Raw genomic sequence first — 15056 nt, 5'->3', positions numbered from 1 at the left:
GCCAGCCTGAGCCAGGGCTATTTGTGAAGTTGCACGCAATCCACAACATTGATTCAAACAGCTCTCTGGGTGGACTTGAGCACTATTCCACTCACCGTCCATCCGAAGCAGACAAACGCACAACAATGATGTTAATCAGAGGAGCGGAGACAGCACCTGCAGTATCGCCTTCTACACGCAATCACAGGAGGACCCCTCTTTTTTAACTTTTTGACGCGGGGGAAGTTTGATTTCGTCTCTTTTACTCGGTGTTTTGGGGTCATATGCCATGGTTAGTCTATCCGTGCACGATGCGCTCTTGCTGTGCGTCTTCGTCCAGCTGTTCGGGCTGCCCGGAGGACAGGTATCCGTGCCAAACTGCCACGAGGTGCGGGCTGCGTTCCAGGCTGTACACCCAGGGTCCAAATGGGTCCCCGAAATCCCCGTCCCAGGTAAAGAAAGACAGCCTAACCACTTGACTTGAACCATACAGCAGATCTAGCATTTTGGCCCAAAAGAGTTCAACTATTATTTCAAGGCTAAACAATGCAATCCACATCAAGTCACATCATTTTCAAATAGTCTATGGAAAACACAATTTGGTTATTGTTGACTGCACGTTGTGTCTCAGTTCATTCGTAGGCTAGCTAGCCCATTAAGAAGAAAGGGTAGTGTTGGCTTCATGCTTGTTAACTTCTGTCATTACTTTTGAAACCAGATGTCAGCTGTTGAGTTGTTGTGGTGTTTTGTTTGTTGGTTTTATATGATGATGTGGTGGGAATGGATCCCCCAATTAATTGTTAATTGGATCATCTGTTTGTTCCTACATTCTTTAGTGTTACACTCAGGCTCTCCCAAAAACAGCACTCAAACCATAAAGCTTAATTAGAACAGAGCAGCGTTTATAGCAACAACACGGACTATTGATGAGATTGATTGATTGATTGAAATCTTTATTAACAGTTTGCAGAATTACAGTACATTTCAAGCACAAACTCAATACAAAGACTGTTAACTGTGAGTGGACGACCCAATTAAGCCTTACACTTGTTTACAACAGGGTCCACATTGTTCAATTCATCAAAACATTTAGAGACAAACAAATAGACACTTCTATGTAGTTAAAGAACAGAACAGGAATTCATCATATAGGAAGCGAAAAGGGAAAAAAAGTATATATACAGTGAGGGGAACAGGGGGATAAAAGAAAAGAAAACAAAAGACAGAGTGTAGGGCGCCTGCACACAACACCATGCGTTGATGCCATGTGTGTATATGTGCAGGCACCCAACACCACGTCCATACAAAAACATAGTACAATCCATAGTACAAAGACAGAGTGTAGGGCGCCTGCACACAACACCATGCGTTGATGCCATGTGTGCATATGTGCAGGCACCCAACATCACGTCCATACAAAAACATAGTACAATCCAGATACAAATTCAGCTTTTACAGAGGCCAGTTTCGAATTGCAGCCATCCGTAGGTGCCCTTTGAGAGCAGTTTTGAAGGAGCCAAGGGATTCACATGTCTTAATGACTGTTGGTAGGGCGTTCCACATTTTGGTCGCATAGGAGCGAAAAGAATTTAGTCCCTTGTTTGTGCCGAATCTGGGTTGTACATGGTTTGTTGCACTCCCTCTGGTGTTGTGGGTGTGGACTTCGTTTACATTAAGGAAGTATTTAGACAGGTACATGGGTATCTTGGTGGTGTATCTAATCTTGTGGACCAGACCCATTGCAAGATGCTGTACTCTGTCGTCGACCCTAAGCCATCCCAGCCTGTCAAAGTGGGCAGGGGTGAGGTGGGTTCGGGGGGTGAGGCCAAGTAGGAGCCTGACCAGTTTGTTTTGGGAGGTCTGGAGCCTTGTTTTAAGGGCCTTTGAGGTGCTGTGGTACCAGGAGGTGGATGCATAGTCAAAGAAACCTTGTACAAGGGCTCCTGTTAAGGTCTTCAAGGTGTTTTTGTCGACCAGTGAGGAGATCCTGTAGAGGAATCTTGTTCTTTGATTGACTTTTTTGATTACGTTGGTGGCCATCTTATCACCGGAAAGATTGGCCTCCAGGATGGAACCTAGGTAGGTAATTTGATCCTTCCGTGTGATAATATCATCACCAACTCTAACCAAGAAGCCATCTGCCTTTTTGAGATTACTATTTGATCCGAAGAGAATGGATTCAGTTTTTCCCAGGTGTAAGGATAGTTTGTTATCAGCGAGAGATAATGGTTTATCTACAGTAACAGTAGGCTACAGTTTGGATTGCCCTGAAAACTGTCTTCTCAAATATGCAGTTATTTGAATAACATTTGAACACAAATCAAATGATCTACAACGTGGAAATGTAAAACCTATTCTGCCTATGCTCTGCAGAATACAGCAGTTTGTAATGATTGTTGATGGAGCCTGTTGCTTTATCACTAGCATACAGTCAAATGTATCTTATACTCTGAACAATCCTATAGGTGTTAAAGGTGGTTGATATTTCTTCATTAAAAGAAAATGTGTTTTTGTTAAGAAGTTACATCTATATTATTATCCTAGTGTCTGTTCAGTAACAGGGGGTCCCTCCACCTCTTTAGTAGCCTAAACAAAACACAGGTGGTACCAATTTTATCCAATCAGGACAGTAGAGAGAACTCGTAGGCCTACAAGATACAGAAGTGAATTGGACAAAGACGAAACAAAATAATATTGAGCAGACAACAATGGCATTGGAAGTACACCATCAAATTGAAATTGATGAATGCATTCTCTCTCCTAATTGGGTAAAACTGGTGTCCCAATACAGAAACTGTATTTTCTCTTGGCAATGCAGTGAGCAACTCGGACTGGTTTGATGCCTTTATGGTGCAAAGTGCACAAAAATGAACAACTGTTTTGATGTGTGCTGCATCTTCATCAGGCCCTGACAGGCAGACTCCAATGCCTATAGTACTATTCTTACAGATGCATAATTTCATTAAATAACTATAACAATGAGTGACCCTATTTAAAATATAGCATAAATTAGCAGATCTACAAGCTCACAACTCGTCGCACATAGTTCTGCTATTAATTATATTCCAAAAAGGTGGGGGGGGAAAGTATATTTAAAAAAGGTATATGTCCAAAATAGGGAGGCCAGTTTTAAAGTGATTCATGATTGTATGGTTGCAGAAATAAAACAAATGTCCATCTAAAATTAGATCAATCTGCAAAAAATATTCAGAGGTGGAGGAAATATGACCTGAATGTTAGAGGTTAAATGTGAAAGCTAGGGGGTGGCAATTAGCAATCCTCTGGAACCCTAAATTATGCCCATGCTTCTTACCTCCGTTACCATTTTCCTGCTCCTGTGATGGCCTGGAGAGCTAGGCTTGGATATGCCTAGCCTCACCTGGCTGATGCCGGGTGGAACTAGCCAGAAAACCAGACAAATCTGAAAAAATTAAATAAAAATAAAATAATACAGGTTCATGCCAGACTAATACATACAACGTGATAATTATCACCCCTTTAATGTACACTCTAAGAGTGTACAAATGTAACCAAATTGACTCTTAACCACTTGAACCCCAGAATTCAAATTCTGAGTAGACCATTAGCAAAAATAGCAGATCTACAAGCTCAGAGATAGAGATCAAAGAGATTTGTTGTAGAATAGATGAATAAAAACGGTCCAAGTGAACTCGGGTCCAGTTTACTATGTGTAGCGACTCAAGTGTCAATTTGTTTAAGGGTCCATTTAGTTACATTTGTTACACTCTCATGGTTAAAATTTCACTTACGACTGTGAATGTTCTATTTTGAATGTAGTGCCAGTGAGGGGAAATGGTGCACAGGTGCAGAGATTCATGTTTTTATATGAGCTTCATTCACTCCCACTGGATTTGAAAGCATGCAGAAATAATTCTAAATGTTCTGTGAGCAGATTCCATTCTCCTCATCATCAGACAGAGAATGATTTAGAAATTTGACCTGCCCCACGTCATGTAAAATCAACATTACATCTGGATATTATTCTCTGGTGACATCTTGTTTTATTGTTTCCTTTGTACTCTTTATGTAACCATGTATATGTGATAGATCTGTCTGTCTGATGTACCATTTACACTATTTGTTGACTAGCAGTCAGCAAAAGGCAAACAATGGCTGGCATTAGGGAGATAATTGGCCATAGAGCCACCAATTAAACCTTCCAGTCTTTCAATTACCTGAAGAGAAATCTGTATTCCACATCAGTGGTTCCCAAACATTTGCACGTCAAGGACCCCCAAATTGACACTCATTAGCCAGAGGACCCTCATTTGGAAAGATATGCCAAGGACCCCCATAAGAGAAGATTTGTGCAGCTCTAGCAGTGATTCTCAACCCGTTTAATTTCAAGGACCCTCAGTTTAACATGCATTAGTCTATGGAGCCCCATTGAATGGCATTTCTATCTCTGGGACCCCAATGTACGTATATTGTAAAATCAAAGTTACTTTAACTCTGAGAGTGTACAAATGGAATTTGGTTCCATTTGTACAACTCTAAGAGTTACAGACCCATAAGGGTCCATTTGGTTCCTATAACTATCATTTAGCTCGGGACCCCCTGGAACTCCCTCAAGGACCCTTGGGGGTCCCCGGACTCCATGGGAACCACTGATTTACAGTATAGAACACCTCTGTGCGATGAATAATGAATGCATGTTCTGCAGGCTTCATATGTCTTAATTATTATAATAATTAGGCGTCCTAGCAACGTATGCCGATGTCAAAGTAGCTTCTCTGTATATTAATGAGCCTCATGCAAAAAAAGATTTGGACTTATAATAATGGATCAACAACATTACTCTTATGCAAGCCTGGCCTTATCCTTGTTAACCATATGCAGCACCTTTTTATATATTTTACTCGTATCAGGAGTAGAGTTCTTTTCTTTCTATCCCCATTTGTCTTTCTGTTCCTGAAAACTACAAATGATTGTAATGGCTTGTACCTTTTTACACATGTAAACCTGTGATGTGACAATGAAGTTGAACCCTAGTGTCCCTATCCTGGATTGAACATCATAACAAAAATACAGACGTAGCCTATAAGATCACAATGTGTCGCTATTTTACAAAGATATTTAATGTAGCGCAAAAACAGGAGTGGTCCTCCTAGTTAGTATAGAGCTCTGGGAAACTGGTCAACAAAGAATATTTAATAAGCTGTTAAATATTCATAGTTATTCATTTTTTGCTGTTAAAATGTCATGTGTATGTTCTCTGGTGTTTTTCATTTGCTATTTATATTGCTGGTTGTTGATGAAGCTGGATTATGGCAGCAGATACATTGAAGCCAATAATAAATATGACTGTGGCTAGTCTCTGAAGTATTTCTATGGATGCGATGATGACTCACAACCAAAAGGACAGAAACTTCAGGCGGTGAGGGAAATAATCATATAAACCTGGGAGATCGTATTTAATATTTTCAACTTGTGGGCTTCATGAAAGCTGTTTTTTCTCTACACACTTATGTAAGTTTTGCACAAAAATAACAGCATTACCTCTTATTATTATTAACTCCAAATTCACTATGTAATCAGTACAATGTCAACTCACCCTACTACAGTATATACTTCATGAAATAATGAATGATTCAATCAATCAATGCTCCTTTATGATTATTTACTGAATACTATTATTTAAGGACCACTTCACCACTTTTCAACCTACCTTCATATAATTTGTCTTCCCCAATGTTCATGTTAAAATGCCCAACTCACTTCATGGGAAAGGCTCGCTCAACTCGGGTAGACAGTCTGAGAGGGCTCAGGTGTGTGCTAAATTCCCACACTGACGAAGGCCTCTGGTTTGACTGATGCTGTGGATCCTAACTTCATTAAACAATTACAAGACTCCTACTAATACTGAGAGTTCAGATTATCTTTCCTCTTTCTATACAAAATCCCAATTTCTTTTCCTACCCTGTTCTGTGTCTCATAGGAGGGCTGTGGGCAGTTCAGAAACCCGTCCACCAGTGACATCATTGGTGTGGAATCCAAGCTAATAGAAACTGCAGGCTTTCTAGTCCCGAAATGTTGCGAAGCGATAATGGAAGCCATCGTTCTCACGATAATAATATATATATATTTTTTAATCTTGTTTAAAACTGCCCACAGCCCTCCTATGAGACAAAATGGTGGTATTTTATCATCAGTGAGGAGTCAGGACCAATTATATGAAGATAAGTTGAAAAGTCGTGAAGTGGTCCTTTAACAGTTTGCAAAAAAGCACCGAAAGTACAGTTTAATACAAATACAATGCTAAAAGGATTGAACCCAAGAGAGCTCTGTTTTGAAGGAGAGTTCGGCCAAAACCACACCATCGCTAACCTGACTCCGCCAGATTGCGGCAGTATTGAGTTCACAAGTTCCCTCCTCCTGCCTGGATCTGGTCTCTCTCAAGCAGAAATGCTATACCGGAAGCAGCTGGGACAAAATGATGATATCTCCATAATAATTTAGAGTTGTACTATAGTCCTGTTAGGTTGGTGTTTACATTTGCACTGTGGCAGCGCTTCAATACGTCATCAGTACCGCGTTGATCCCGCCTCTAGCGGCCGCATATGTTTCCGGTCAGAAATGGTCCGGAGTGCATCGTCTCTGCCCGAGAGGGACCAGATGGGAGCAGGAGGAGGAAGTCACCAGCTGGCGGAGTCAGGTTAACTACCGGTAGTCGCAACTAGTTGCAACGAAAGGTAACCCCGTCCCGCCCCACTTGTCCCACACAAGCGCTACTTCCGTCCCTCAAATGAACAGTTTGGATCTGGTCACCCTAGTTGCATTGGTATAGTTTCACAAGGACTAGCGGGTTGAAGTGCTCCTTCCATCACTGGATGGCTGCAGGTTGATGGAGTTGAATTCTAATAGTTGTACACGTGTTGCCAAAAGCTATACTCAACCTGTTGTTTTCTACCTCCACCATTACTCCGCTGGGACCAGAGAGCACAGCAAAGAAATGCTGGTCTGTGTGTGTGTGTGTGTGTGTGTGTGTGTGTGGGGGGGGGGGGGGGGGGAGCAGCCGAGCTTCCATCTTCTGTGTGTGTGTGTGTGTGTGTGTGTGTAGTGGATGCTGTATGCAACTTGTCAAGGTTTGGCCAGCAAGCAGACTAGCAGAGCTGCCCTGACTGGTCATTTTCTCCCACAAATGAACAAATCTAGTTACAGTATGAACCCGTTTACATACTAGGTTCGTGGACATAGAAAGCTGATATGTGTTGTAAATTACAGATAGGCAAGTGTGTGCGTGCGTGTGCATAGGGGGAGCCACTCTCTGCCGTTCTCACAGAAGTAGCAGAGTAGCCACCATGGGTTTTTCAGACAACAAACTGGAAACTTGAACTTCTTGTTTCAATACATGAGCTACTGTAGAGCAGAGATGATCACGCACTGTATACGGTGTCTACTGTTCCGTATTGTTTGGATGCCAACGAAAGACCACCAGATGCTGACCTAATTAGTGTTGGGGTCAGGTTGGCATTTTGTTGTGCTGTCCAATGTCCATGGGTGTCATTAGCGGTTGTGTTTATGCTGCCAACGCCATGAGAGATTGAACAACATTGAACAACACTTGGTCCCTGCAGGGCAGGCGCATCTAATGTGCAGATTAATTTGGCCCAGAGCGACGGCTTCTTTCTGTCCAATTAAACACTGATCTGGCTTTGGTGTGATTATGCTCTGTTGAAGAAAAAAAAAAAGTTAGTTTACAAGTAGAGCCTCCGTGTTTGTGTATTGCCTCATTGGTTTATGAAGCCTGCCGACAAACGGAAGATCTATTTCAAGTTTGTGGTTGCAGCTTTCAGAATGTTGTTGCTTCATCAAAACAACAGAAAGTAGAGCAGATTGCAAAACACTAGACATGCAAAGTCAGTTGTAATACCCTGCAGCTAGTGATACTAATAATACTATATATGTTATGTTAGTTAAAAATGGTCTTATCTGTATTCCATTTATGCTTATCGTTTGTGGAAAGTGTCACTAGGTTCCTCTGCCCTGGAGAGAGAGCCATGGATCCCCACATGCCTTAGTAGGTGATGGATAATTTATGCTCTTAATGAACAGACTTTAACATATTCTATATCTTAACACAGGCTGTTTATTCCCCACTGTCTCCATTATTAAAGTTGCATGCTGATAGCTTCCTAATTGGTGCTGAGAAACTGAGAGACACGTCTGTGAGATTGGAGACTGCAGAGCTTGTTAAATATGCGAACAGAGGTCTCTCTCTCTCTCTCTCTCTCTCTCTCTCTCTCTCTGTCTCTCAATTTCTGTCTCCCCCTCTTCTCTCTCTATTGCTGCGCCCTCACTCTTTCTTCTTTCTCTCTCCCTCTCTCTCTGCCCACCCCTCTCACTCTCTCTGCCCACCTCTCTCTCTCTCTCTCTCTCTGCCCACCTCTCTCTCTCTGTCTCTCTCTCTCTCTCTCTGTGTGTGTGTCTCTCTCTGAACAAGAGAAACAGCAATTCAGGCTTTGAACGTGGAGGCTGTGTCAACCGTAGGGCAATCAATGCATTTGAATCCAGCTTGTTAAAGGAATTTAAGGATCTTGGAAAAAGCTATTGTGTGTGTCGACCGGCCCGGTCGACACCGTATTGACTGAACGCACACGGTGATTTAATACCAGCTATCACCTTGAACCTTAATGTACACAGAGTAAATTTACATCTAAATTGCACTTTAGTCCACGCTGTGTCTCCATCTGTTTGACCACCAGGACAGCTTTAACAAGACTGGGTCAAAACCCAGTATGGCTGGGGCTTGTATGGCCATTTGGCCAATGTGTGAAATTTGTGGGAGGGATAGAGTGACTTTGATGTGGATTTCTGCATAATCATAATAATGTTTTCCAGTCATATCTTGCAATGTTTGATTTCTGAAAGAGAAGTAATTGTTGTAACTATTGTAATTGTCTGTTGACTATTCATACTCTTCATTTGTGGATGTGTGTTGTTTTTCTAAGAGTCAGTGTTTTGTCAGAGTGATTGTTATTTTGGGTTATTTAACTGTGCACTCTCTCTCTCCCTCATGCCCTTTGGCACACAGAGAGCTGCATTTCTCTCCTACCCATTTTAGATGTAGCAAATAATGAACGGATGGTTTGCCGCCTGTTCAACTTTAGTTAACGTTAGTGGTACTGGAGAAAACATAATTTCTTTCACTGTTCCATCCCGTTGGCTTAGAGGCAGCCAATCATGAAAAAGTCTCCACTCCGGTCGCTTACTTTGAATCATTCAAAATACCAATTCAAATACATGCGCAGATGTATAATTATGGACAAAAACTATGACCAATTAACGAACAGACCATGGAAGAAATGTATCGAATTCCACTCAGAAGCAGGTGAAACAAAGTGAGCTCAGAGCAAAGCTGTAGTAGTGATGACAAGAAAGGAGGGGAGAGAGACGGAGCAAGAGAAAGACGGGCCGATTGTAGAGCAAAGAAGGGAAGCATGAGTCTTATTCCCTAGCTGTCCTGTCAGAGACGCTGCTTTATTTAGAGTGTGGCATATTTTTTTGTTGGCATAACCTCATGGGGAACCATTACTCTGCCCAATCCTTCGCGTTATTCCTCAGCGCTCCGAACTCGCCTAATGAAATTCATTCATCATCTGCAAAACGAGCAAACAGGCAGATGAAACTGTCTGTTTCGCAGGAGATAATTGCTAAATTCCTCCCTATACTGTACCTTTTCCCCTCCACAGACACACACCTCTGTGCTCTGGCCTTATACTGACAGCTTAATAATTTTGCCTCTGGATTCTGAAATTAACTTGATTGTATCTGTCAGGAATCCTTTGTATGTATTGATTTAAGATATTAAGCCTGCCAGTATACATACAGGAAATGCCCCTGTGACAGTTATATTAGTAGTATACCTCACTGTCATTACATGCCTAAGATAAGATCTAAATTATACCTCGTCATATCACTCGCCCCAAAACTGATGAAAACTGGTCATTTTCGGAATAATCAACCCCGTCTTTATCGCCGTTTAATATTCACATACACCAAGTATGAATTGTCATAATTCTGTAACATTGCCCACATTCCTGGTTCTTCTGAAACAACAAGGGATGTTCTCCTGAGGCAGCGGTGGCCGAACGGTTTGTGGAGCGGTCTTGATATCGGAAGGTCGCTAGTTCGTATCCCCGTTAAAATTACCACCGCTGAAGTGCCCTTGGACAAGGCATTGAACCTCTACCATGAAATGTTCTATGAGCAGGGCCTGGCTGTAAACAAGTTCTATCTTGAGCTTAGTCCAGTTACCCTGGGTAAACATAGTACCTTTCCTTTCCTGCTCATCTGCTACTGTAGCTATACAGTATGTGTCTGTTCTCTCCACACCTCCAAGACATAAACCCATGATGGAAATAACATTTGCTTTTAATTTGACATTAACTCCCCCACCAATTAACTCTAATCGCTGTATATTATTGATTTATTTATTTCTTGACAGCAATGAACCTTTCTGTGGCAGTAGGGCTTATAAACTACTATCTTTCCCTTCCTCCATGTAATAAATTTGGTCTCAATTCAGTACTAATCTTCATTTCGCAAGTAGCCAAGCGATTAGTTATTATCTAACCTCGCTGGAATAGACCTTTCGTTTTCACAGAAGCTATATTGGCATAAATAGTTCCTTCACAGATGTTACCAAACTTACCAGTGATATTAATTAAGGTTCTGTTACATTTTGTGTAGTGTCAGTATTTCCAGGGAGCCAACTTGCATAAAGCACTGCACACTGACTCTGTTTGACCTGAATGGAACACAGCCATTAATTAGTATCATTGGAATAAAACACCTGACACTGTACTATTATGTCAACATGGCTGCCGTGAAAAAGGTGTGTTTGTAAAGGTAAATCTCACAAAGACTGAAATTCAATTTCCCTAGGGGAATCTGTGACAGCTGCTGAAAGTTGGGGTACCATTAATATTCTTATGCAGGCAAAATTTACAATTTTTAATTCTGCTTTAAGTAGCCTGTGAAGGGTCAAACTAGGCGTTATTCATGATTCTGAACTCCATTGCAAGCACCATAGCAACCAGGTCATCGCATTTGTGATGACCTGGACAAGTGAAACTTTTCTGACTATACAGGGATCCTTGGTATACAATCTTTTCCATGGCCCAATACATATCAATTTGGGGGTGAGAACAGTTGCTATAGACAGTGGGTCTGACTGCATCAAACAAGTACTGTCTTCTACATTCATCCCCGCTCTCTGCCAACCCCTCCCTCCACGTCTTCTCGCTAAGGGCAGGATGTATGTGAGTGACTCACACAGCCTCTTGGTATTTGTTTACTTGTGTTTCTGCTTTCCTTGTTATTGACACTTCCTGGGTACAGAAGTGACAGGTCCCAAACATGCACACTGACGCATTCCATTCTGGATGGCTTCTACTCAATATTTAACTTTTTAACATCCGCATACACTGTACTGACTGTAGCCTCACCAGGAGATGAGATCGAGGGTGAAGGATCTCAGCTCAAATTTTTGTGTTTTAAACATTACATTCTTGTGTGTCCTATTTCCGTCTGTGACAGCTGCCTGCTGTCGGAGCGATGATGTGAGAATCAGTTTTAATGCGGCAATCCGTAACTTTCATATCCTGCTCAGTGTTCGAAACCGCGTCCCCCACACAAGCGGCAAGCGTTTTGACTGTTGAGCTAATACAGAATATAACATACTCTACCATACAGACTGCATGGTCAAAATAATGTTTTATTTATTCACAGAAGCCAAAGCTTTGGATTGCTTGTTTTAAATAGATTTATAGTTTGTTGATATCACGCTTCATCTGGTATTATTATTCATATGGTATACTTATTATTATTAAGTATTTACGGTAATGGTGACACATTCGTTTATCTACTTGTTATGCTTGGTATTGTCCTTCACTTTATCTCGCAAAGAAAGAAAATCCTGTGTTTGATTTGCTGCTTTTGCTTTTGATCGTCCTTGTCCTTGAAGGTACTGAATTCACAAAGTGTAAGCTATATATCTCTGCCTCAATTCAAAAAAAATCCCGAAAATGAAATAATACACATATAGCCCACTGTATCTGTAAAAGCATTGTCTTTCCTCTTTGTGTTTAGGTTATGTCAGATAAATCAAATCATAAATAAAAAGACAGTCTCACTCTTTTGATTACAGAGTCAAGTTGAAAGACTTGACTCGTGTTACAGAGTGCAGTCAGTGTAAAAACATCTTTCACTTCATATCACATCGCACGGTCTTGTGAGGCACGCAATGAACTCGCGGGCACACACAGACACACACACACACACACACACACACACACACACACACACACACACACACACACTCACACGATGATTGGGTGCTCCATTACTCTTACCGCATACGGTAGACTACCTAACCCAATGTGTGATAGCTGTCAGTTTCATATAAATCGCTGGAGGAGCACTTTCACCACACACACACACACTTATATGTGATGTATTTTATATTTATTTTTATGTTATTGCTTATTTCTGTTTTTGTTTTTATCAAATACTTGGTGTAACTTCTGTGTTGGAAGTGAACGTGATATTGTTTATTAATGTTGTTGGTATCTTATAATTTCCGTAAGGGATGGGTCTTAACGACAAGACACGAAAATAAAAATTCATTCATTCATTCACACACACACACACACACAAAAGTGTTTAAAAATACAAGGTACCTTTGTTAAATATAAAATGTATATATTTAAATAATATTTAATCACCAAATGTATGAACACATCTGAACTAATGGGTTGTAGAAGTGTGGTGCAACTGCAGGGGGAGAAAGATTCAAATGAAGTACTGAGGCCAGGTGGTGCCCAGTTGCACCGAAAATATAGAGGAACTACAAACACCATTGCAACACTGGAGATGAGATGCTAGTTTCATGGAATGTTCTCCCCAGCATAGGTGACGCTGTATAGGGACCAATGTGGTTCTTACAATTGTATCTTCATTCCTGGTGCTAATCATGACGTCTGTCTGTCTGTCTGTCTGTCAGGTACAGACCTGCAGGTGTGTCAAACTAAAGGACCTAGCTGCTGCTCCAGGAAGATGGAGGAGAGGCTCCAGACGGCGGCCCGCGGCCACATGGAGTCTGGCCTGCAGAGCATCAGCGCTCCGCTCAAACTGCTCATCATCCAGAACGCTGCCATCTTCCAGGGTAGGCAATATCACTCACAGGACTGTACATCCTTTTCATCCACGTCAACCCCATATGGTTGACCGCAGTGTTGTTTTCCTCGACTATGTTCGCCCACTACCTTTTTTCACTGACGAAAACTACATGAAAGCGAAATTAAAACTAAATATATTGACAATTTTGTCAACAAATAAAAACTAGACTTAAAATGTTATAGGGAGGGACTAGTGGAGAAGAGATCCAGTAGGACTAAAAGACAAGTCATTTTATGTTTGGTTGCGCTCAGATGTTGCGCTCTTAAAATAGCAGATCTGCAAGTTCAACGTTATGACGCATTGTGTGAATCAGGTACCTGATTCCTTTTCATGAATGGAAGTAAAAATTCACATTATTAGTTGCAGGAAAATGTAATGTTACAGCGAATGTAGTACAATACGATATATAGCCTCAAATGTCTTGAGCTTGTGTCAGTCATCCGCACGCACGCACACGCGCACACACACACACACACACACACACACACACACACACACACAATGTGCCGTTTGAGAAGGTCTCATCAAGCATTATGTGTTCAGTTGTGTTGAGATGTGGCACTTGGTGGTCAAGATATTTTTCTGTTCATCAATGTTCAGTGACCATTTCTGCCATGTGAAGGGATGCATTGCCATTTGTCATCCCATTGTCATTCATCACTTTAGGATGAAAGTGATCACTTAGTGGTTTCATATGTATTGGCATATACCTTACATATTGGTATATACAGCACCTTATATACCGTCCTACATAAGTTGTACTATAAGCGAAGATGTATAAGCTCACATCGCATCCCTACACTGAAATGTTTGAACTTTCTTAGTTTATGACTTGCCCAAAATTGGGATGCCATATTGAAAGTGGTTAAATCATGCGAAGAAAATAATAAACTGTATAATCATGAACTTCATTCTTTCTGGACTTTTCAAAAGAAGAAAAAATAACTGAATATAAATAAAGTACAATAAACTTGTGCTTTATATAGCTTGTGGCTTGTTCATTCAGGCTTATGAGCGAATGGGCCAGGAAAAGAAAAAATACATTTGAGAAATAGTTGTATCAGTGAACTGATTGGTGCAACTCCCCTCTCCCCCCCTCTCTCTCTCTCTCATTAGCAGGCAACTGTGCAGCACTATCTCACTCTCTGTTTCTGGCACAACAGCGCCCCTACTGGTATAATAGTGTACTAATGGTGCTCATAGTCACATACGTGTAGGTGCATGGGTGGGTGGGTGGGTGAACCAACACATAGGCGGGTGAACACGGACATTGCTGTTCCTTGTAGCGGTTGCACCACTCAATAATAGAGAAACAAAAGAATTGCAAGGGGAATAAATGGTGGGTGTTACGACCTTGAAGGAGTCTATATAAAGCGTCGACTAAAATGAAAGAAAACAACTAAAGAAAGAAGTATCTCTTGTATCGGTGTGTCCTGAGAGATGCTGTCAATATCCAATATCAGTCTCATTTTCTTTCTTCGCCATTTTCATTTTCCCTTCATATCCAAGGGGAGTTTTATATACGGTAGTCTCCAGGCGGTGGGCAGGTATATTAGATTAGATTTGATGTGCGTGTGCGTGCGTGCGTAAGTGTATGTCTATTATCAGTGCCCAGTCCAGTTCATCTGCATTTGTGTGTATGTGTGTGCGTGTGCGCCGGGCGCACTGGCAAGCAAGTCCAGGTGAGGTGGATCAGGTATTGGGGCGTTTGTGTTCATTAAGGAGCCTTAATAGCAGAGGGGATGAAACTGGCACTGCCCTTTGCCGTCTTGAATTTAGAGGCGCCATATCTCCTGCCCGAGGGCAGGACCTCGAAGCACGTGCTGAGGTTATGAGTTAAGGGTTCCGTCGCGATCTCTCCCGCTTTCTTCACT

At 41.6% G+C, this 15056-nt stretch overlaps 1 protein-coding gene across 1 annotated transcript in view; it reads left to right on the top strand.

Annotated features, from left to right (window-relative positions):
* Positions 1-268: 268 nt before the first annotated feature.
* The window catches only part of gpc3 (glypican 3), a gene marked incomplete at its 5' end in the record, with an annotated part of 154228 nt that continues 139440 nt past the window's right edge, over positions 269-15056 (top strand). Inside the window, 2 exons of the mRNA XM_080773341.1 lie at positions 269-431; positions 13007-13168. Coding sequence (XP_080629467.1) covers positions 269-431; positions 13007-13168 — 325 coding nt within the window. The remainder of the gene's footprint in view (positions 432-13006; positions 13169-15056) is intronic.

The sequence above is a fragment of the Protomyctophum bolini genome, assembly GCF_963924005.1.
Source record: "Protomyctophum bolini genome assembly, chromosome: 10".
NCBI classification, from domain to species: Eukaryota; Metazoa; Chordata; class Actinopteri; order Myctophiformes; family Myctophidae; genus Protomyctophum; species Protomyctophum bolini.
The sequence above is the reverse complement of the archived record's forward strand: the minus strand, read 5'-3'. Positions and strand labels throughout refer to the sequence as shown.